Source organism: Canis lupus, chromosome 16 (assembly GCF_048164855.1).
Source record: "Canis lupus baileyi chromosome 16, mCanLup2.hap1, whole genome shotgun sequence".
In the NCBI taxonomy this organism is placed as follows: domain Eukaryota; kingdom Metazoa; phylum Chordata; class Mammalia; order Carnivora; family Canidae; genus Canis; species Canis lupus.
Genome location: NC_132853.1, coordinates 8,247,128 through 8,269,227, shown reverse-complemented (window position 1 = coordinate 8,269,227; position 22,100 = coordinate 8,247,128). Strand labels below are relative to the sequence as shown.

The 22,100-nt window shown below is 56.5% G+C and overlaps 2 protein-coding genes across 11 annotated transcripts in view; one reads left to right on the top strand and one right to left on the bottom strand.

Annotated features, from left to right (window-relative positions):
• Positions 1-4,991, bottom strand: part of PLPP7 (phospholipid phosphatase 7 (inactive)) — a 25,105-nt gene extending 20,114 nt beyond the window's left edge. Inside the window, exons 1-3 of one of the 6 annotated variants that reach the window (XM_072778371.1) lie at positions 4,314-4,979; positions 2,711-2,803; positions 1,714-1,916 (exon numbers count right to left, since the gene is read on the bottom strand). The gene's annotated coding sequence lies outside the window, so the exon portion shown is untranslated. Of the gene's footprint in view, positions 1-58; positions 307-1,713; positions 1,917-2,262; positions 2,421-2,710; positions 2,804-4,313 lie in introns of those variants that run through there. The other 5 variants (XM_072778376.1, XM_072778375.1, XM_072778374.1 and 2 more) reach the window with 5 other exon arrangements.
• On the top strand, positions 2,438-22,100 carry FAM78A (family with sequence similarity 78 member A). Of its 5 annotated transcripts, none has more exons than XM_072778382.1 (2): positions 2,438-2,456; positions 18,865-22,100. In XM_072778382.1, exon 2 carries the CDS (start codon positions 19,013-19,015, stop codon positions 19,391-19,393), a length of 381 nt encoding a protein of 126 aa, XP_072634483.1. In that variant the 5' UTR covers positions 2,438-2,456; positions 18,865-19,012; the 3' UTR covers positions 19,394-22,100. The 5 variants fall into 5 exon arrangements, with proteins under 5 accessions (XP_072634483.1, XP_072634481.1, XP_072634480.1 ...); XM_072778380.1 differs by lacking the exon at positions 2,438-2,456 and adding an exon at positions 3,129-3,329; XM_072778379.1 differs by lacking the exon at positions 2,438-2,456 and adding an exon at positions 4,639-4,827.

Below are 22,100 nucleotides of genomic sequence, written 5' to 3'. Positions count from 1 at the left end.
CCCAGTACCCCTAACCCGCCTCTCTTCTTTTCCCTTTGTAACATCTCATAACACTTACTCTCTGTATTTATGACTTGTGTCCTCCAGCAGTGTCAGCCCACGGGGCAGGGACTATCGTCTACCTGTTCCCCAATGGGCCCAGGGGACGCAGCCAGTGCCTGGCACATAATAGGTGGTCAATAAATGTCAGATAAATGACTCTGTTTCTGGAGCCTGGGGTCCAAGCTACTACAAAGAGACAGAAGGCCAAAGGAGGCCGGTTATTTGGGGTGATGACCCCCGAGTGGAAGGGGAAGGGAGTGGCGGGGGTGGGGCGGCCCTCGAGAGGCGCAGAGGGAGACGCGCAGCTGGAGGGAAGCGGGGCGAGGGAGGGGCAGCGGCGGCGCCCGCCCGGAGGGGGAGGGAGCCCCGCGCACCGCGTTTCTCCCCGCCGCCTCCCCGCCGCCTCCCCACCCGGGCGCTCCCGCCCAGATCACTTTCGCAGTTCGCATTTCCAAGGCCGCTCCCGGGTTATTTCGGTCGGGAAACCTGATCCTTCGCGGGGTTTATTTTAGCACCTTGGAGAACTCCCAGTGCCGCACCGATCCCGGCCGCACCCACCCAGCCCGCGGACGCCGCCTCCCGCCGCCTCGGGGCCGCGGGGCAGGAGGCGCGGGGCGGGGGCGGGGGCGGGGGGCGCGGGGGCAGGGGGCGGGCGGGGCGGCGCAGCACGCGGGACCCCCACTCCCGCCCAAGCCGAAGCCAAGGGGGCCGAGGGCGCGAGGGCGCGAGGGCGCGAGGGCGCGGCACCAGGCGCGGGCCCGGGGTCTGTGCGCGCTCTGGCCACTGCCTGACCTTGGGGCGCCACCGAGCCTCTGCTCCCCCGCTGGGCGACGGCTGTGTGGGAGGGCAGGACGCTTGACGCCCAGATCTGGGGCTCCGAAGGCTTCGCTGAGGAAGCCGGACCAGAGGGGCCGGGAGAGTCCAGAGGGCACCTCATCTTTGGAGCCAGGCTGGGAGAAGCAGCCCCTCACTACCCTTAGGTGACCCCCGCGTGGCCAGTGGAATCTCCATCCCGCAGCTTACCACGTCGCGCCCACCCCAGCCCGGAAATAACACCCAACAGGCCTGCATGCACACACACGCACACTCTCACAGACACTCACGTTCAAAAACACGCTCAGCTATGCTCACCATCACACACCCATCCACAGACACAGGCTCATATATACCCTCACAGAGGGACACACACACCATCCTGCACACTTATACACCCACAGCTCATACAGACATACCCTCACACAAGGCACACACACTGTCATACATGATAGCACACTTGCTCATTTACACCCACACCACTTATGTTCATCACACACACACTCAAGGGCACATATAACACCCGGGGACACACACACACACACACACACAAACTGTGACATATACCCTCCCACAAAGAGATGCACAAACCCGTGCTGTCACATACACCCACACCATCACACACTCACACCCTCAATCACACACCCTAACCTCCTCTACTATGCTTACTACACACGACATCACACCCCTCACACTGCTGGAAGTGTTACCTTCACCCTATCCTTCCCCAAGCTCAACACTGGACACACACAAATCAAAACAATTTACTCTACATATCTGATTTACAGCAATCAATACTTATTAGTAACCATTTCAAGAATGAATCTGTACTTATATGTTATTCATATTAATTCATACCTCCATTCATTATTCCTGGATTTGCCCTGACGTCTCTGTGGCCCATGGGACGTGAGTGCCGTGGGGACCATGCCTGCAGTCTGTCCTGGCCCAGGCTGGGTCCCCAGTGTCCTCTGAGCGCCCAGCCGAGCACAAATGTCCGGTCAGTACTGGGGAAGAAGGCACGTGCGGATGATGGAAGGGCCATCTGAGAAGTCACAACCCTAGAAGAAAAGTGGTTCTGAATGTCTGGCCGGAAAGGCACTTTGTCTCCAGATGGGCAGCCACGCAGGGCAGTTGGTCTTGCGCCTCCCAGACATTTTTCATATCATATCACTGCCTCTTAATGGGGGATGATCTAGGATCCAATATGGGGACCCTCTCTGACAACCAGTTCCTGCTCACTGGGCCAGGCCTGAGCCCACTCCTCACAGAGGTGGGGTGCATCAGTGATGTCAGGTGGGCCAGCAGCCGGATCCACCTCCTGGCTCCCAGTGCCCTGCCTCCAGCCATCTGTCTGGCCTTCCACCCCTGCTCACTGTTTCCCCGGGTGGACATTCCAAGCCTTACCACTGGCTTCCAGTCTGGTCCCAAACAGTTAAGGAGAGAACCCTGTTTCCCAGGGCAACAGAATTCCAGCATTAACATTTCCATCTGCAGAACAAGGGCTTTTCCTTCCTGGGAAATGCCTTTCTAGTCCCATGATGACCACACCCTTGGAGGCCAAGAGCTCTTGAAGGACTGGCTTTGGCCTTGAGACACAGGTTGGCCAATGAGGGAGAAGGAGCCTTGAGACTATGGCCATAAAAGCCCCCCACCCCCACCCCCAACTACAGGGACACCAGTGAGCGCCTGCTACCTTGAATCACTAGCCTCTGGGTCTTAGCGCCAGGCTGCTGAGTGCAGTCCATACCACCATCTGCCACCCGCCCCCCCGCCCCGCCCCGTGTCTCAGCTACAGGAGGGCATGGTGTGTTCACTGTGGAGAGCCATGAAGAGGATATGTGTGATGGCTTACTGTGATGCTCATGAGGAGAAAGCTGCATCTTCCGGGTCTTTCCGCAGACCTTGGGGAAATCTTGGCTTATTTGGGTTGCACATGAAAACCTAGCTGGGCAGAGCGATGTAGTTTTGATCTCTGATTTATTATATGGCTGGTTTTCCATGGCCTCTCTGGGCCAACGTGCCCAGATTTGATGGACCATACTTTGGGTCCCCAAGTTGGCATTTGGGGAGTTCACCATCTCCGGGCCGGCACTGGGGCTGTGCACCCAGTCCTTCTCTCCTATCCACTGGAGACTTTACGGAGGATTCTAGGGAGACCAAGGTCTTGGGGAGGGGATAAGGTCAGCGGGGGTGGGGGTGGGCAATGCGAGTGTCCCTATGGTGTTGGGTATGTTATCACCAGATGTCCCCTTCCTCTGTTCTGCAGATGCCAGTGCTTCACACACACATGTGGATGCACCCTGGGCCTTCCACATATGCTGAGGCAGCCATGGGTCTGTGCCCAACACCCACAGAGCTCCAGAAAATGCTGAGCATGAGGAAGACTGAGTCAGGAGGCTGGAGGGCCAGAGGGACCTGAGAGTTGGGGAAGCAGCCAGAACGTTCAAGGGCCCAGCAGCAGCTAGGACAGGGTATGTGCAAGAGCCCAGCCCGGGGAGACCCTCCATAGGTCAGGGCTGGCTTGCGGGGAGCACTTTTCAGCTCAGAGCCTCGCAAACAGGTCCACAAACACTGCCTCAGCCCTCCTCCCACGAAGCTAGCCGTCACAAAGAAAGGACTGCATGGGGGTGGGGGTGGGGGGGTGTGTGTGTGTGTGTAAGGGGAGGAGTCTCTGGGGCTGAGCTTAATAGGGAGGGGGCTTCTATTTTGCAAGAGTCCTCACCCTGTGGGCACCTGAGCACCTCTTCCCGTGGGACTCACGAGAGATAGGGAAGTCTAGGGATCAGTTCGTCAGTTCCATCCTGTTCAGAGGGGCTGGCCCCAGCTGGCAAGGGCAGCATCCCCGGAGGAAGGAATTGAATGGGCTTTGGACTTGGCCAGATCTGGTTGGGAATCCAGACTCTGAAGAGCTCCTGTCCCCAGCCCCCCACGGTCTCTGTATAGCCCACCTCTCAGGGTCAGTGTGTACTCAGGCAGCATCATCTCTAGGGGTTTGGCTATTTATTGAGAAGGTTAAGGCTCTGGCCTCTGTCCTCTTCACATCAAATGAGAAAAGTGTGCAGCTCAGCACATGTTCACAGAGCACACAAGCCCTTGTCGGCAGAATGGCATCTGTACCTCGGGGAGTACCTAGCCAGTGGGGTCTGCTCAGTTCCGGGTACTGGGGTGATGGGATAGACATCCCCAAGGGATATCTTACCTGCATATAAACTGAATTGCATAATAATCATCTGGTGGCAAAGGAGGTGTTGAGGGCTGTAGTGAGTCCCAGAAGGGCAGAATGCTTTGGGAGAGACCAGTATGCATTACGAGGCCAGGGAAATCGTCCTGGAAATGGACATTTACACGGGGTCCCTGGGAGACCTGTGCTGTCTGGGGTTCTACTCGGCAGCAGAAAACAGGTCATGAGGGCCACCTTCCCTGGGTCTCAGTCAGCAGGATGAGAAATAAGGTACCTGTGGTCTAGGCTGATGTTGACATGCGACAGATCACCTGACCTGGCTGATCATCCCTCAAAGAAGAGACCTCAAAGTGGCTCGAATCCTCCCTCTCCAGCTCCTGCCCCCACTGGCACTCAAGATGCTCTGGCTGGAGAATGGCCCAACGACCTGCTCCCCAGCTGGCTGTGGGGACCTTTGGAAGTCAGAATCACGGGGGTGGGGAGGCAGAGCATTGCTCTAATGTGGCTTGCCAGGTTTTCTGATGTCACAAACCACCTGGCCTTTCCCTAGGGGAGTAAATTGTACGATGGGGGTGGGGCTATTGGCCTGAGGTCGCTTAGGGAGGTTCACAGGGCTGTCCAGGGTCAAACCCTCCTCGGACCTCTGCACTCAGACTTCTGGGGTTCCAGTATCAGCTGGGACACCTGCCAGGGTGGGGTATCAGGCATGTCTCTGGGGTCTCCCAGCTTTGGATTCCTACTCTGTGAAGTACCCATAAGAGACCTCCCTCTGGCTGCTGGCTGATGAAGTAATGAAGCTTGTATAACACTGATCACAGCTGGGACCCAAAGGGCCTGATCACCTGTCAGGGGGCCTAGAGGCTCAGTCCCAGGGATCCTATCCCCAGACTTCTCTACCCCAAGCCTCCCGGCCTGGAGCCTCCCAGGGCCCCTGCACTGCTTCGGCCCAGCCTCGGCCTCACCTCACGTGGCCAGGAATACTAGGACCGTGCAATACCAGGACCTCCCCAGAGAGGCTGCCCACCTGGACCCGAGACAGAAGCTGAACTACACTACCCAGAATTCCTGGGGTTAGCCAAAAAGGAAATGTCGTTTATGCAAGGAGAGGCTCAGCTCCCCACAAGCTGCAGAGGGAGAGCGAGGGTGGGGGGAGCCGGGGAGAGGTTTAGCAGGGGGAGGGCGGGCTGTGTGCGGGGAGCGAGGGTGGAGAGCAGGGCGGGCGGCGAGGAGGAGGCGGCGCCGCCCGCCGCCGCCGCCGCCGCCGCCGCCGCCGCCTGCGGACCTGCATCCTCGCGCGGCCGGCGAGCGGGTGGCGGTGCCTGCGTGCGCTGCGCTCCGGCCGGCGGTCCCTGCGTGCGCTGCGCTCCGGCCGGCGGCTGCGGGCGGACGCGGGGCCAGGCCGGCGCAGGGGCTGAGTTTCTGCAAAGTTTGACCTGGTTGCCTTTCCGATGCTGCGGCGGAGCGAGGCAGCGCGGGGCGCGCCAGGCGGCTGCGGCGCGGCGGCGGGGCTGAGCGGCGATCGCGCGCTCGCAATGATCGTAAAATAAAGCGGGCGCGCGGGGTGGGGGCGAGAGAGCCCCGAGCCTCACCCCTCCGCCCCCGGCCACCCCGCCGGCAGCCCCGAACTAGGAGGAGGTGGCGGTCGGGGGCGCCCACGGCCGCCCGGGACCCCAGTAGAGCCAAAGGACACTGCCCGGGGGAGGGGGGACGCCCCAGGACGAACCCGCGGCGGGGGGCGGGGGCGTCCGGAGGGCGGCGTCCGGGCCCCGCGGAGCGGCCCGAGGGGCAGGTGAGTCGGCGGCGCCGCCCGGGTGGGGGCGTGCACGCCAAAGTTCCCGGCGGCGGCGAGCGCGCCCGAGCGCGGGGGACCCGGGGCCGCTCGGGGCTGGCTAGGGTGGGGGCAGAGGCGCCCTCCGGGGTCGGGGGATCCCGGCCGGGTCAGACCGGTGTGCGGGGTGACACTGCGCCCCCAGGGGGCCGGAGGGACCGGCGCCGGTGGCGAGGTGGTGGGGGCTGTGCCAAGGCCGGCAAGTCCACGCGGCCCACTGCAGGCCAACCGGTCGCCGCCCCCACTCCCGCCACGCCACCCCTGGGCCGGGAGGGTGTCAGCGGAGATGTCACGGGCGGCGATTATTCGCTGGTGCGCGCGGTCGTGCAGCCGCCACTGACGGGGCGGGCGGGTGCTGGGGGGGCCGCCGCCTCCGGGGAGACCGCCCAGAGCTGTGCCGTCAGCGCCGCAGCCCGCGCCCCGCGCACACGCGTCGCCGCCTCGCGCGCCCCCCGCAGCAAAGTTCGGTTCAACTTTGCGGCGGGCCCTGACGCCCCGTCCCTTCTACCCCCCACCAGGTTCTCGGCGGCCGCGGCGAGCCAGGCGGCGGCCCGAGTGCGGCCCCGGAGCCCCGCGCGGCGGCGGGCGGCGGGCGGCGGGCGGCGACAGCGACAGCGGCGGGGGGACGAGGTGCGCCCGCGTGGGGGCGTCGGCCCGCGCCCGCGAGTGGGCGCCCACGGGGACCCCGCGGGCGGCGGGAGCCCGGCGCTCGCCTCCTGGAAGCCGCGGGTCGGCGCTCGCCCCCGAGGGCGCCCGGGCCTCCGCGCTCCAGCAGAGACTGCGCTTCCATTGATTGGCCCGGTCGGGCGAGCGGCTGGGGCCGGGGCCGGGGCCGGGCCGGGGCCGGGGCCGGGGCCGGGGCCGGCGCGTGTGCCCCGAGCGAGCGCGTGCGGAAGGCGGGCGGCCAGGAAGTCGGACTTGTGCACCGCGCAGGGGGACGAGCCTTCCTCATTTATGTGTCTGCTGGCATTCGCCTTCTTCGCCCCAAGACTTCAGGGAGCGTCTCCGGGCTGCGTTCCCCGCGTGTGAGGCACGGAAGGGCTGGATGTCCGAACAACATGATTATCCATTAACCTCCAGACTTTCCTTTTTTTAAACCCAAAGAATATCGGTGATTTTTGTCCACTGCTAGGAGAAGAAGAGAGAACCTGGGGCTCTTGAAATGCAGCAAAATCCTTATTTATAAACAGGCCCGAGATAGTGATATGCAAACCCCCTGCACTCAGTGAATTTTCTATCCTATGGATATCGGTCTTGAGATTTGAGGTTGGAGAGCAGTCCTGTCTGCGCTGGGTCTGGCAGCCTCCGTCCTTTCAATGCCCAGTTTCCTCTGGGACTGCTGGCCTTCCCTGGAGATCAGAGCTGTACTGTGTGCCATGGGCTGTATTCAGAGCATCGGGGGCAAAGCCAGAGTCTTCCGGGAAGGTATCACGGTGATTGATGTGAAAGCCTCTATCGACCCCATCCCCACCAGCATCGATGAGTCCTCCAGCGTGGTGCTGCGCTATCGGACGCCCCACTTCCGTGCCTCGGCCCAGGTGGTCATGCCACCCATCCCTAAGAAAGAGACCTGGATTGTCGGCTGGATTCAGGCGTGCAGCCACATGGAGTTCTACAACCAGTATGGGGAGCAGGGCATGTGAGTATGGCCCAGGTGCAAGTTTTAGGGGGCTGCTCGGGGTGGGGACTTTGGAGGCCTGGGGTGTGGGGGCTAGGGGGCTGGAGGGGGGCCGGAGGGAGGCTTTAGGCAGATATGGAAGTGGCCTCTGAGTCCTCCTTGGCCAGGTGATCTCCTCAAGGCTTTGCCTGTTGATTCTGACTGGGGTCACCGGCCCTGGGGGTTCCTGTGTCCTTCCCTGTAAGATGCTGAGAAAGCAGAGGTGCATTCCACCAGGTGTCTCTTTGGCAAACAAGCATGCCGTCCTGGGGCCATTCGAGAGGCTGAGGCTTGGACCCCAGGCTCAGGCCTCCCAGGGAGGCAGCCGTGGCAGACACTCAGAATGAGAATGGGGGTTATTCGTACAGTGCTCTGTGCTGGGTTTGATCTGGTCTCTGGAGTGTTTTCATAGGCACATTGGGACCTGGGGGCACGCTTTGCTATTCCTACAGTGTATGCTGTTTCATTTGAGAGGGTGGCTAGTCTTAGAAATCTAGTTTGCTTCACGGAGTAGCGTTTTTCTCTCCCCAAGGCAGGAGGCCCTTCTATGTAGACATCCAGTGTCAGTGTCCAGAAGGCTGAGAGGAGCCTACTGGCCTCTTCTCTCCAGCCTGGTCTCCAGAATGTTCCCAGGACAATGCATGTCACGGTGCAGGACACAGGAGGCCTGAGTCTTCTTTCCTGGCATGTTCTCTGGCCCTAGAGATGGTCATCCCCGGTATAGACAGAAAGGAAAGCAACTTAGCTTTCACAGCCGCCCTAAGATAAGACGGTGAAAATAGCTGTTTTGGAGCACAAGTCTCTGATGAGATCGGGCGCGTTCAGGGTGGTATGGCCGTAGACGAGCATAAGTCTCTGAGGGAGCTAGGCAGGCCCTGAGGGGAGCCCCCAACCTGTGCCTGGGCCTGGCTGTGGACACTCCCCCTGCAGCTGGCCTCTCCGGGTGCATGGCCTGCACACTGCTTCCCAGTTCTTCCAAGTGAGGAGTGGAGCAGGGGATTCCCTGGGAGTTGGACCCTTTCACTGATTTCAGAACATCCTGGGTGACCCCCGAAATTAGAGGGGGTGAAGAGGGGATGGAGGGTGGCAGGATGCCAGATCTTGTCGATTCCCCACTTAATGACTCCTGGGGCGCCTCTGAGGTTGGGAGGGAAACAAGAAGGAGGTGGTAAAGTATAGAACGAGGGTGTAACCAAGATCACCCCACAGAGGTGCATGGGGGGGCATGTCCCTCTGTCAACCTGATGTCTATACCCAAAGCCTTTTAATTCTCAAAAGTGGCTGGGAACCCAGGCAGAGGCTGACTTTCCATTGTAAGAAGGGAAACCTGACTCTTAGTTATTCAGTGTGGACTTTCTTAGGAAGCCTTACTTAAGCTGGAAGCTTTCTTGGACTTTGTAGAGGATCTGGGACAACTGACAACACACAAAGGTTTTTTCTAGGGCTTTTAGGTGAAGCTCGTCTTCTTCCCTAGAAGTGGTGGGAAGGCAGAGGGTCTTTCGGAAAGATAACAAGTGAGCGAGTGAGTGAACGGCCGGGAGGAAGGAAGTGGGGAGAGTTGGGGGGGGGCCGCGGGGGGTGGAGGTTGAGACAGACACAGTGTGCAGTGGCGAGGAGCAGTGGTGAGGAGCAGGCCGGGCCTGAGGCTGGAGACCTGAGATGACTTTTCCTTTCTGTGCCAGCCCTTGGTTCCTGGTTAGAGGTGCCTGGTGCACACCTAGACTGCAGTCAAGCAGACCTGGGCAGGAGTCCAGGCTCTGCCACTTTCCAGGGTGTGACCTTAGTCACTCTGGCCCTTGGTTTCCTTGTCTGCAAACAGGGCCAGTTACAGCCCTCCCCCTCCCCCCGCCCCCCCTTATTGTGAGAATTAGGGGAGGTGACATTTGACGGGTGGTCGGCACTGCTCCAAGCCCAAGGTTGTCATCTTAAATGTTGTTGTTACCGTGACCATCATTCTTTTAACCCCAGGGGTGAGCCTTCAAGTCTGCAAGGCCTTCAGAACCCCAGCTGAGACTGCAGAACCCAGACAGGTGCAAACCTCTCCTGGTCCTGAAGTTTCTTGGAGCCCGGGTCTCCCTCTTTGACACAGCGCCCACTTTTAAACGTTTAAAAATAGTCCAAGTCATGGATGATTTGAGTTTTCGGAAGTTGAAGGCCGTTGTCTTTGCTCTCCTTTGGCTTCCCTTATGTTTCCTTGCCCCTCCCTGGGGCACCTCTTACAGCATGGCAGTGCATTGGTGGAGGGGCGGCCTGTGTTCCCTAACCCGTCCTCCTTGGGCCCCAACTCCCAGCCTGGGCAGGACTAGCCTCTGAGAGAGGGCAGAGACTAAGGCTCCCTGGCAGGGGCCGTGTGCACCTATCCGTCCCGGGCTTAGGCCCAGGGGCAGAAGAACCAACCACGCTGGCTCTGGGGCCCTGGCTCCTCATTTTGTGCCATGTGTCAGCTGTCAGGGGGGATAAGGAAAGAGCTCCCCGTGAGAGGACAGCTCTGGGTGATCACCCTGTGGTTGAGACACCGAGTTGGAAGCGGCTCGACTTAGTACTAATCGGTGGAATCGTATTAAAAAGTGGAATTACCAGAGAATGTGGCTCCTCTGATCTGTGGGCAGAGCTCAGTATCCAACCAGCACTCTCTGGAAATGAGAAGGGTTCCTTTAGAGAAAGGCCGATGTCTGCCCCTTCTTGAGTGTAAATGGAAGCATTTTAGGTGCTTCCCAACCCCAAACTCTGCTTTTTCATATTTATAAGCCCCGAGATATGACAGAAAGAGAGGGGTGGTCAGGTGGGATGGAGCAGAGACCACAGGCGGGCCACAGCTGCCCCCATCCTGCGCACTGCAGACTCTGCCCACCTTATGCCAGGAGCACTCCACCCCTGCTGGGATGGCCAAACTGTCCCCGGACATTGCCTGTGTCCCCCGGAGGGGTACAGAGTCACCCCTGACTGAGAACCACTGGACTAGACCCTCACAATCGGAATAATTAAAATGAAACCCACGCCCTGGGCCTTAGTGGTCCCGGAGAGAGGGCAGCCAGGTGGCAAAGGTGAAGGTGAGGGCTTCTGTCCTTTACAAATGGGCTTGTATTCAAAATATTAATTCCAAATACTTAACCAAAGCCCATAATACCCCCTGCACGTTATCCCTGCTTAAAATTAATCTCTAATCTAGGAGAACTTTTTAGAATGACATCCTGGGTTTGAACTATTTGAAGCGGAACAATCATGCACACCACCTCAGTAATACACTGACTCCTACAGACGAGAGCTATAAAATGGCGAGTCTCTCCGTGCCAGCTTCACAGGATTCTATATGGTGTTCGTCCAACCCACATTACTTTAAAAGCCACCTCCCCTCCAAACTGTTGGAGACACCTGCCTCCACAACCCCATCTTCCACGATTCCTCAACCGCCACCTGTCAGCTGGCACAGCCTTCTAAGTGACAAGTCACAATTTCTAGCCTGTGTGGGAGACGCTTCACATTGTCCCTAGCTTGCCCTCCTCTGGAGCCCCCAGGGAGGCTGGCGCATGGCTGAGGCCAAGGCCAGGGCTAGTTGGGGGTGAAGGGGGGGGAGAACAGCTCCAGAGAGGGGCACTGTGGGTGGACGGTGCCACCTCCCCACACCCTGGCCTGGCAGGGTGTGGATCCTAGTGGACCCCGCACTAATGCTGCGAAATTGGGGCTGGTCTCTTAACCCTCCTGAGCCTCTGTATTCCCATCTAGGAGGTGGGGAGAGTGGTCCTTTCCTCCCTGGGTTGTTGCGAGGAATAAATGAGATGATGTGTGGTAAGAGCTCAGCACAGTGCCTGGCGCGGTCCATGCACTCCATCCGTGGGCCTGTCAAAGGCAGAGCTACTACTAGTGCATTATTAATCCTGCCATGTCTGGCGGAGTCAGCAGAAAGATTGCTGTAGTAGAGCTGAGCTCTCTTCTGGGTTGGGTTTCGCAGACCCGCCTACGGTGTGAGAGCGTGAGTGATGAGACTGCAAGGAAGGGTCTGTCCAGCCAGAACATGTGGTGACACCTGCCGTCAGGACCGTCTGGGAGGCTGGTGGGAAGGAGCCTCAGGCGGTGTGGGGTGGATAGAGTGGAGCTGGGTGCTGTACACAGCTGCCTTGGCTCCCCTTCCTCTCTTGTCTCCCCAGGACCTCATGGGGTCCTCTTTTTATAACAAGGAAACAACCTCTGAGAGCTGAGGCCACTTGCCCAAGGGGTCTTGCTCTGCTCCAGCAGGGGACCACGTGGCCTCTTCCTGCAGCCGCGGGCCCGCATAGAACAATCGAGGATGAAGCTTCCTCTCTGGGACCGGAAGGCGGCCTCCCCCAACTGCTGGGCCCTGGCGGAGGCAAGGGTGGTGTGCGTAGGAGAGGGAAGTCCTTGTTTCCAGGCTTTAGGGTAGGAGGAAGTGGGGGGGATGGCCTAGCCCAGAGAGAGCTCCCCATGGACCAGCCCTGGCCAAGTGATAGCTCCAACCCTCACCTTCCGAGTGCTGAAAACAAAAGCTGGCTGCTCCCGGAGATGTGCCTGGGGGGACCTGACGGCCATAGTAATCAGGGAAATAACAAATTAAATCCTGAGATCCTCTGTTGTTTGCTGATCCGATCTGGGTAAAAATGAACCTGATCATTCACGCCCTATGTCAGGGAGGGGGGATGTGGACAGCCTCATGCGCCGTTTGCAGGGATACAACATAGGCAGCTTCTGGAAGGTGATGAGTTTGGCTGGATCTCTGACAGTTTCAAACATACATGCCCTTCAGTGCTGTTCTGCTTGTAGATTTTGTCTTACAGAGACTTGGAGCACCTGGCCCTGTGCCTGACATACAGTAGGCGTTTAAAAAAATTTCCTGACCAAAAAAAAAAAAAAAAAAAAAAAAAAAAAAATTTGCCTAATGCACAACAGAAGAGCAAGGGCATAAGGATGTAAGTATGAGGTTGAAAACTCCAGCACTGTTTGTAATTGCAGAGAGCCAGGCGCCACTCAAGTGCCCACCTGGGGGTCAGGGACTTACAGTCTGTACAGTGCAGAAGATGGGGAGACCACTGCGAAGGATGAGGCAGAGACAGAGCTGCCGCCATGGGGGAACATGATCATAGTGTTGCATTTTCTTTCTTTACAGAAGTTGTAAAATATGTGGGGTAGAAACCCATTTTTGTTAAAAAGAGAACCCCGTGAGTGGGAACATGTACTGTGTGTCTGTGCAGAGAAAGGTCTAGAAGGATGTTTACCAAAGTGTAATGTGGTGAGTAACCTCAGCGAGGTGGGGGAAGGCATAGAAGATACGGCTTTTGCTTCTCACTTTATACTCTTCTCTACATCTTTTTTTTTTTTTTTTTTAAAGAAAAGCACAGCTTTTGGGGCACCCAAGTGACTTAGTTGGTTGTCTGCCTTTGACTCAGGTCATGATCCTGGTGTCCTGGGATCAAGCTCTGCATTCGGCTTCCTGCTCAGTGGGGAGTCGGCTTCTCCCTCTCCCTCTGCTGTCCCTCCACCCAACTCATGCTTGCTCTCTCTCTCAAATAAATAAATAAAATGTAAAAACATAAAAAGTAAAAAAATAAAAAGTAAAGCACAGGTTTTATAATTAAAAACTCAAGTTATACAGGCACGTTGGTCCTTTCCGGGGGACCGGGGTCTATGGCCTGGACAAAGAGGGAGGCCATGCCCCAGAAGGATTGGAGTTTAGGGAGAACCCTGGGAGCAGGCAGGGAGGGGGGACACCTCCAGACCCTTCTTCAAAGAGCAGGTGCCTGGTGGGAGGGGGCCAGCCCAGTGGGCAGCCACATGGGGCAGAAGTCGGGAAATTGGGTTCCCAGTTGCAAACTTTTACAGAATTTACACTTTTTGCAAATTGTACAAAACTGTGAAATCTGTAAAACTGGTGTGTGTGTGTGGGGTGCAGAGATAAGCCCTAAGTGCCCATGTGACCCATCTGGGGCCCTGAGGCCAGTATGGGCAGAACAGCCTTGGTGCAGGCAGCCCTCTTGCCCTCAAGCCTCAAATCCTTGTCTGTGAATGAATTTCTCAGAGCATCCAATGGGCACCATTGTGGGATATGAAATAATATTTAAGTGAACTCAGTTAAGCCTAAGTATAATTTGAATTTAAAGCAACATATTTATTCTAATTATATTAGAGAAAAAAATATAGCTAGCATACCCAACACATTATTTCAATGTGTTTCTTAGGAAAAAAACTAAATGTAGTTTTTAAAAAATGATTGATTTTAAAGAAAAAAGTTAAGTGACTAATAATACAGGAGATATGTAGACAGGACCAATATGAACAGAGATGTAAAGTTTGGAAACTCTGCTCTGAGGCCTGGTGGGCTGGGCCAGTCTGGCTCTGGGGTTCAGGACTCAAAATGCAGTCAGAGCCCTGGGAGAGGTGGGGAACCCTGGGGGTGCGAGGGGCCATCCACTCTGGGAAGAGCGCCCAGGACCGGCTCACCACCTCTGCCTGGCATGGGCAAGGCTCTTCCTGGAGCCGATGGGAGAGGTATGCTGCTGTCTCCCAATATCACAGAGGTGCAGGTCCCACCTGCCCTCCAAGGCACTGCCCTGGGCATCCTTGGGTTCCTTCACCTTCCACCAAGGGGCCTCTGCCTTGGGCCAGTCCTGGGAGGGAGCTGGGCCTGGAGCCACAGAGTAGTGCTCCCCAGCCCTCATGGTTGCCCCTCAGCACAGCCCAGCCTCCATCCCTCCTCAGTCTCCAGGGAAGGCCCCCCCCTTTTTTTTTAAGATTGGAGAGAGAATCCCAAGCAGCAGACTCCCCACTGAGTGTGGAGCCTGACTCCGATCAATCCCAGGACCCTGAGATCTTAACCTGAGCTGAAACAAGAGTCTGATGCTTAACTGACTGAGTCACTGAGGCACCCCCAGGGAAGGCCCTTCTATAACCCCTTCAGACTCACATTCTCGGTCAGTTGGGCCACTCAGAGCTTGTGTGTGTATGCATAAATTCGTGTGTGGATGTGTGTCTGTGTCCATGTGTGTGTGTCCCATGTGTGTATGTGTGCATATGTGTGTATGCATGTGTGTGTTGAGTGAGGGTCTGTGGGAGCTGCTGGGGAAGAACTCACTGCAGCTGCAGGTTGTGGCCTGGTGGTCTTGTGGTTAGGCCTCTACTGTCTGCAAGCCTCTTCTATAAAACGTGCTCTCTGGTCTTGGCCCCAGGGTGGTTGAGGAGAAGCACTGCATGGACGGATGTATATGCCCGGGATGCCTAGCATATCCGACGTGCTTAGGGAACATGACCACTGTCACCAGGTATCTCTGCAGGGGTGACCCCGTGCTGGTAGTGGCTATTTGAGTGGCAGCTGCTCTAGGTGAGACAGTGCACAAACACGAGCAGCTTGAGGCACTCTAAACCCAGTAAGGAGACCCCCTTATGGGGCCCAGGCCCAGAAGGAGAGACTGGGCAGGCTGCTCACAGTCACTGACTCCAGGCCAGGCACCAGAGCAAATCCTGGAAGCCTGGCCCCTGCCCTCTTGAAATCATCAACAAACGATCACATGATTATTTAATCAGTCCTGTGCCTATTCCAGGAAGCAGCAGGACGAGGACTGAGTGGCGTCGAATGTGGGGCCACTTGGCCTTGGGGGTAGGGTCAGGGTGGGCTTCCCAGGGGGGCTCCAGGGCTGAGCCATGAGTATCACTGGCTGGCACAGGAGGAGGAGGGGCACTGCTCCTGGCAGAAGGCCCCGTGACAGGAGAGGCATGACCCATTAGAGGAACTGAGAGTACTGGTGGGCCTGGAGCCTGGGGAGGGCATGGATGTGTGTGTGTGTGTATATGCACATGCACACGCAGCACAAGGGGTCCTGGGGTTTGACTGCATCAACTTTAAGGGCCACAAGGAACTATGGCAGGTTTAACAGAGTTGGAGGCAGGGATGGTGAAACAGATTGGTGTTTTTATTATTTTTTTTTTAAGATTTTATTTATTCAGGAGAGACATACAGAGAGGCAGAGACACAGACAGAGGGAGAAGCAGGCTCCATGCAGGGAGCCCGATGTGGGACTCGATCCCGGGTCTCCAGGATCACTCCCTGGGCTGAAGGCAGCGCTAAACCGCTGAGCCACCAGGGATGCCCAGATTGGTGTTTTTAAAAGATCACTCAGGCTTTTGGGGAATGTTTCAGGAGGCAGGGGTAGAGGCTGGGAGACCTGGGAGGAGGTCCTGGCCAGGGTGAAGGCAAGGAGAAATGGGGCATCCAGAGGTGAGAGGAAGCATCAAGGATGGTGCCAGGTGCCTGGAGGGTGCAGGGACCTCCGGTTTGCTCTGTAAACAGTGATGATGGGTGCTCTGCAAATGTTTGGTGAGTGGATGACGGATGGGGACTGCTGCAGGAACAGGTGTGAGGGAGGCTGATGTGATGTGAGTAGATCCCAGAGCATTCTGAAGTCCAGCTTCAAGCCTGGCCTTGCCTGCTGTCCTTTGGAGTCACACACTTATGAGGACGAGGGCAGCAGTGTGACAGGCGGCCCACGGCAGCAGGTCAGTTTCCTGGATGTGCAGACTGTGTGGTTGTCCTGGGCCCGGACTCCGAAGGGCCCCTAACATGGTTCAGTGCTCTGCTGTTGCCGCATGGAAATTCTTAATTTTTGAACAGGTGATCTTGAGTTTTTGCTTTGCACTGAATCCCCCAAGTTCTTTAGCTGGTCACGCCCGGAAGACAGCAAAAGCCAGGGAACAGATTAAGGGGGTAGTAGATGCAAGGGAGACCAGTGTCTTCTCCTCACCTGTGCGAAGGTGGACATAAGCCACCCTGGGATCTGGAGAGAAGGCTGCTGGGGGCAGATGGGATCAAAGTCTGTGAACTGTGGGCAGAAACAGGTGCATCTGCACTTACAAAATGCCTCTACCCCTAGTCGATCCACTGGCTGAGCACTTGTGTGTAGGCGCGGTCCTGGGACACTTGCTCACACCTTTCAGTGGCCTCTGTGTAACAAAGCCTACCTAGAGTATCTCTGCTGTGCAAAAAGGAGAAGGTTCAGTGTGTGCAGGCCGGGGTCCCTGCTCGCCCCTTTGTGCCGTGGAGCAAAGGATGGAGGGTCTGCCTTGAAGTCCGATGTCATTCCTAGAGGACGCAATAACTATATGGAATCCATTCCCTTCCATGCGTGTATTGTCCAAAAACTGTAACTGAGGCCAAAGAAGCTTCAGGTCAGTCAGGGCTGGCAGCCCTCTAAATACCTCCCTCACATGGTTTCTGGAAGCTTCCATGTATTGCCATTTATACTGATGCATTTAATCATCACAAAAACCTTGCAAGGTGGGTAGGATTATCAACAGTTAACTGATAAGAAAACAGAGGATCGGAGATTTGTGACTTAGAGCTTGTCGCTGGATCGGGACTAGATCCAGGCTGGTCTGTGTCCCCCAGGAGCTGTGCTCTTACCTGAGCTCCCCGACCTTGCCAGGGGTGTGGTGGGGTGGTGGGTGGGACTGGGACTCCTGGGAGCGGAGACAGCCCGTGTTGGCCTGTGATGATTTGAGGACAGATGCCTGGGGACCTGGTTCTGAGTAAGACCCATGTGAGACACGGCTTGTCTGCCAGCTCACAAGGACCATCACCTGGCTGTGACCGAGCCAAGGCTCGGGCATTTGGGGCTTGGGGGAGGGAAGCAAACCTGAGGCTGGGAGAGAGCACCTTCTGGTGCTGATTCCCACCCCCTCAAAACAAGCCAGCTCTTGGGCAGTGAAAGGGGGCCATGGAAGAGCAAAACTCCTTTTGTAACTTTAGTCTTTGCCTTATTATTATTATAATTATTAATTATTATTATTTGAGGGCTTGAACTCAATGACCTAAGCTGAGGGCAAGAGTCAGAGGCTAACGGACTGGGCCATGCAGATGTCCTACTTTCTGCCTTAAAAAAAAAACAAACCCTTTTGCGAGTGATTACAGCCACCGTGAGAGGACAGAGGGGGTGCCTTCTGGGCATCTGGGTACAAGTGGGCCAAAGGCATGGACTTCTAAGAAATCCAGGACAGGGGCCCTAATCTCCTTCTCTGGCCCATGGCCCCTACCTGAGAGGGGAGCCAGATCAGCAGGCTCACCCCCGCCACCACCCGCCCATGGCTGCTGTGGCCTGGGGGCCCTTGGTGGCTGGTGGGGACTTCAGACATGGGAGGTCGTCTGAGCTGCTGCCCCAGTTCCCTTGGACTTTGATGAGCTTAGGGCCCCGGGCAGGAGGTGGCCTAGTAGGCAGGTGTTACCCTAATTTGTGACTTTTTCAATTAAATAAACACAAAACAGAAAGGAAATAAGCAGGAAGATGAACAACTTCACATTCCTATTCATCCCTCACAGAGGGGCCCCAGATTTGCTAATTGCTCATATTAAATGACGCATTTGGGTAGAGGGGTGCATCTTTTTACGGTAATGCGATACACCTGACGAAAATGGCCATCTTAACTATTTTTTAGTTTGGTGGCATTAAGTACACGCACATCATTGTGTGTCTGTTTCCAGAAGTTTCCCATCTCCACCTGGAACTCTGCACTGTGAAATGTGGGCCCCTTCCTCCCCCACCCAGCAACCACCGTTCTGCATCTTGTTTCTATGGTTTGACCACCCTAAGGAGCTCATATATGTGGAATCATATGGTATTTATCCTTTTGTGTCTGATTTATTTTACTCAGCATGATGTCCTTGGGCTTTAGACATGCCACAGTACATCACGAATTTCCTTCTTTTCTAGGGCTGAATAATATTCCGTTGTGTGGCTAGACCCCGTTTTGTTTATTCATTCTCCTGTCAATGGACACTTGGGTTTCTCCCACCTTTTGGCCCTCGTGAATAATGCTGCTGTGAACAGGAGTGTGTTTTGTGAAGTAGTTATGTCCTGGAGAGCACTGCTGGCTTACTGGGTTGTGCAGGATTCTGGGTGGAAAATGTCCCGAGCTTTGGTATTATAGGTGCTCAGGTGGAAGCAGTGCTGGACGAAGCCAAGCTGCCTGGGGTCTAGGCCCCACTACCTGGGAAAAAGCCACCCTCACCCCCGGCTTTGTTGTGTCTGTCTGGTGGGATGGACGTGATTGTGGATGAGTGTCCGAGGGGTGGGCTCCCCAGATGGTGCTGTCCCCTTGGCCACACGGGAGTGAGTGTCCTCGGAGCTGTTCGACAGGCTGGCGTCCTCTTCTGTCTAGGAGCTATTATTATAGGACTAGTAGTAATGACCGATACGAGATGATGCAGGAGAACAGGATGTGGCTTTGACGGGGGCTGTGTCTGGGGGAGCCCAGACGTGACAGTGGATGTCTGTTTCTCGTCTGGCCCCCCGGGACGTAGCCTTGTGGGTGGCTGACTGAGTAAACTGGCCTTCCTGTCCTCAGGTCCAGCTGGGAGCTCCCAGACCTCCAGGAGGGCAAGATCGAGGCCATTAGTGACTCGGACGGGGTGAACTACCCCTGGTACGGCAACACCACAGAGACATGCACCATTGTAGGCCCCACCAAGAGAGACTCCAAGTTCATCATCAGCATGAACGACAACTTCTATCCCAGCGTCACATGGGCCGTGCCCGTCAGTGAGAGCAACGTGGCCAAACTGACCAACATCTACCGGGACCAGAGCTTCACCACGTGGCTGGTGGCCACCAACACCTCAACCAATGACATGATCATTTTACAGACGCTGCACTGGCGCATGCAGCTCAGCATCGAGGTGAACCCCAACCGCCCCCTGGGCCAGCGTGCCAGGCTGCGGGAGCCCATCGCCCAGGACCAGCCCAAAATCCTAAGCAAGAACGAGCCGATACCACCCAGCGCCCTGGTCAAGCCCAATGCCAACGATGCTCAGGTCCTCATGTGGCGGCCCAAGTACGGGCAGCCACTGGTGGTGATCCCGCCCAAGCACCGGTAACAGCCAGGGTGCCCTGCTAGGCCATAGACTCAAATAATAACACTGCTCCAACAACACCCACACGGACTCTTTAGTCATTCAGCAAAATACAACCACTCTACCTTCTCGAGCGGGCGGATCTCACTGTGCAAATGCCCCGGGATGGCCTTCCCCAGCCCTCTTGGCACCTGCTTCCTTTCCGGGAGGGGGAGGCCCGGCCGGGACACCCAACCCCACGTCCCCCCTTCACCCTGAGTCTCCTTTCCTGGCAGTTTCTATCATTCACTTTGCAAGACTCCCTGAAACAACTGCTTTTTTCAGTTCTTCTTCTTCTCTCTCTCTCTCTCTCTCTCTCTTTTTTTTTTTTTTTTTTTTTTTTTTTAAAAACACCTCTTTAAGAGGTTCAGGGGCGGGAGGAGGCGGAGCTGGTTGTGACACTGACCGGCACCTGCTGCTGATTTGTGAGTGGCGGCCCCCCATGGCAGCTCCCCTCGTCCTCTGTCACGCGGCCTTACCTAGACTCGCTTTGCCAAACTTTTGCCTTAAGCTAAATTTAAAGGAAAAAAGCCCAAAACAGACAAAGAAAGCAGGATCTCTTTTCTACCAGACTGTTTATTTTCGGCTACAGGTGAAGGGGGGGGGGCAGGGCCAGGGAGCAGAGAGGCACCTGTGCCCTGCTCCCAGGTGTCCTGGCAGAGGGGCAGGGGGACAGATTTAGACCTAAAACCAGCTACTTGTTCTTTTATTTCTGCTGAAACCGAGACTGACCATCTGCAGAGCCCCTTCTCTCAGGCTCTGGTGGGAACCCCCCACCCCACCATACCTGCAGAGGTACCTGTGCGCTCTGTTGGGGTAGACCTGCTGGGGCTGCTTCTCTGGTCTCTCTTCTGTCAGCCTTAACTTGCCTGGGGTAAATCTGGGAGGAGAGAGGGAGGGTTGAGCCTCAGTGGTTCTCGCCATCTCAGTCCTCAGCACCCAGCCACGGATGCGTCCGTCGGCACATCTAAGTGTTTTATAGCTTTTCCTTTTCTGTCCACACTGGCCCCAAATGCCTGGAGGGCCAGCCACCTTGAGCCAGATTTAGTCTGAAGGTAAGGAAGGCAGGCAACTTTCCTACTGGCTCCTTCTCAGGGGATGCCCCTCCCAGGTACTCTGGGAGAAGCTGCAGACAGGTTCTGGGCACCAGTGTTGGAGGTGGGGGGAAGCTGCCCAGGGGGGCACCCAGGATAGGCGGTCCTGGATCTGGGGAGAGGCCAGAAAGGCCATCACAGGTGCCCCACTGTGAAGCAGACCAGGGAGTTGGCGGGGGTTACATGGGGACATAGTTGACAGGCATTGGGGCCGCTCCAGAGGCTGGTCGACAGCGTGGCTAGTCCAGAGGGCCACTATCCCTCGGTTCCAGGGCCCTGCAGAGCCCTAGGATGGTCCTGAGCGACACTAAGCTTTCTTAGTAATGTCTGCCTTGATGCCTGCTTGCAGATGGGGGTTACCCCACGGAAGCCCCCTTCCTCAAACCTGCTGAACCCCACAGCTACTTTACCCCGCCCTGCATTTGAACTAATAATACCCAAGTACAGAAAATCATCAGAAAAGAAAAATAATTCATTTCTGCTGCAGATGAGCCACTTGTAGGAGTCCCAGTGACAACGTGGGAGGACGTGGGTCACCTTGATCTGCTCCTTTAACCACGTGGCATTGTAACTTAGTCAAGGGGTGCTTAACGTCCCATCTGTCTCCCAGCCCTGCTCCTGATAGCAGGTCCACAGCTATCTTGGAACAACCAGATCAGAAACATGTCTGTGTCGCCCGTGTGCTGCATGGGGAACCCCTTTGTCAGGCCCAAGATTTTCCCCTGGAAACTGCCCGTTCCCCTTGGTGTGTACGGAGACCCCGTCACCCAGAGAGGCCATAGCCTCAAGTGAGGGGGGATGATGGGTCCCAGCTCTACCTCCCAAGGAAGGGCCTGGGAGGGGCTAGGCTGCTGGTGTCCTGCTGCTGTGGACAGGACCTGGCCTCCTAATGGAGCGGCCCTTCTCTGCACTCAGGTCTTTCTTGCACTAAAAAAGGGAGGAAGGGCCCTGGGTGAGGGGTCGGAGGCTGGAGTTCAGGTTCTGGGCGGGGTCATCACTAAGGGGTTCTTACTGCCCTAGGGGTGGGAGCAGGAGAGGACAGTAACGAGTGGTCCTGAGCTGTTGTGGGCAGAGTCCCCCAAACACGTACCTGCTGAGTGTGAGCAAGCCCTCTTGCCAGGGACCAGTGCTGTGCCCACTAGGAGGGGGCAAAGCTACTCTGGCTGCCTCCCTCCGCCTACTGCATGCCTGGGCCCCAGCTCACCTTGCTCCTTGACTCATCCCGCCCCTCCTGCACCCCTTTCTCTCTGACCCTCCTGGCCCTTCTGGAGACAGGGCTGGAAAGGCCCTGGAGAGGCCACAGGTCTGGCCCAGGACACTGGGCTTAGCCTGGGTTTGGCCCCTGGGCCTCCTCCCTGTCAGGAGCACAGACCCTGGGCTTCTCACCTGGGTCCCCAATCCCCCTGGTGTCCCTCTCCCCTGGTGTGGACACACTCCTCCAGCAATAAGGACTATCCGTGGTCATGGAGAGTACTGTGAAAACAAACCAATGCACTTACCAGGAGGCACAAGACTCTTGAAGAATATGTAAAGTTAAATTTTTTAAAAAAAGAAACAACAAATCTTCACAAAGAGAAATAAAATGTAATTTTAAAGTA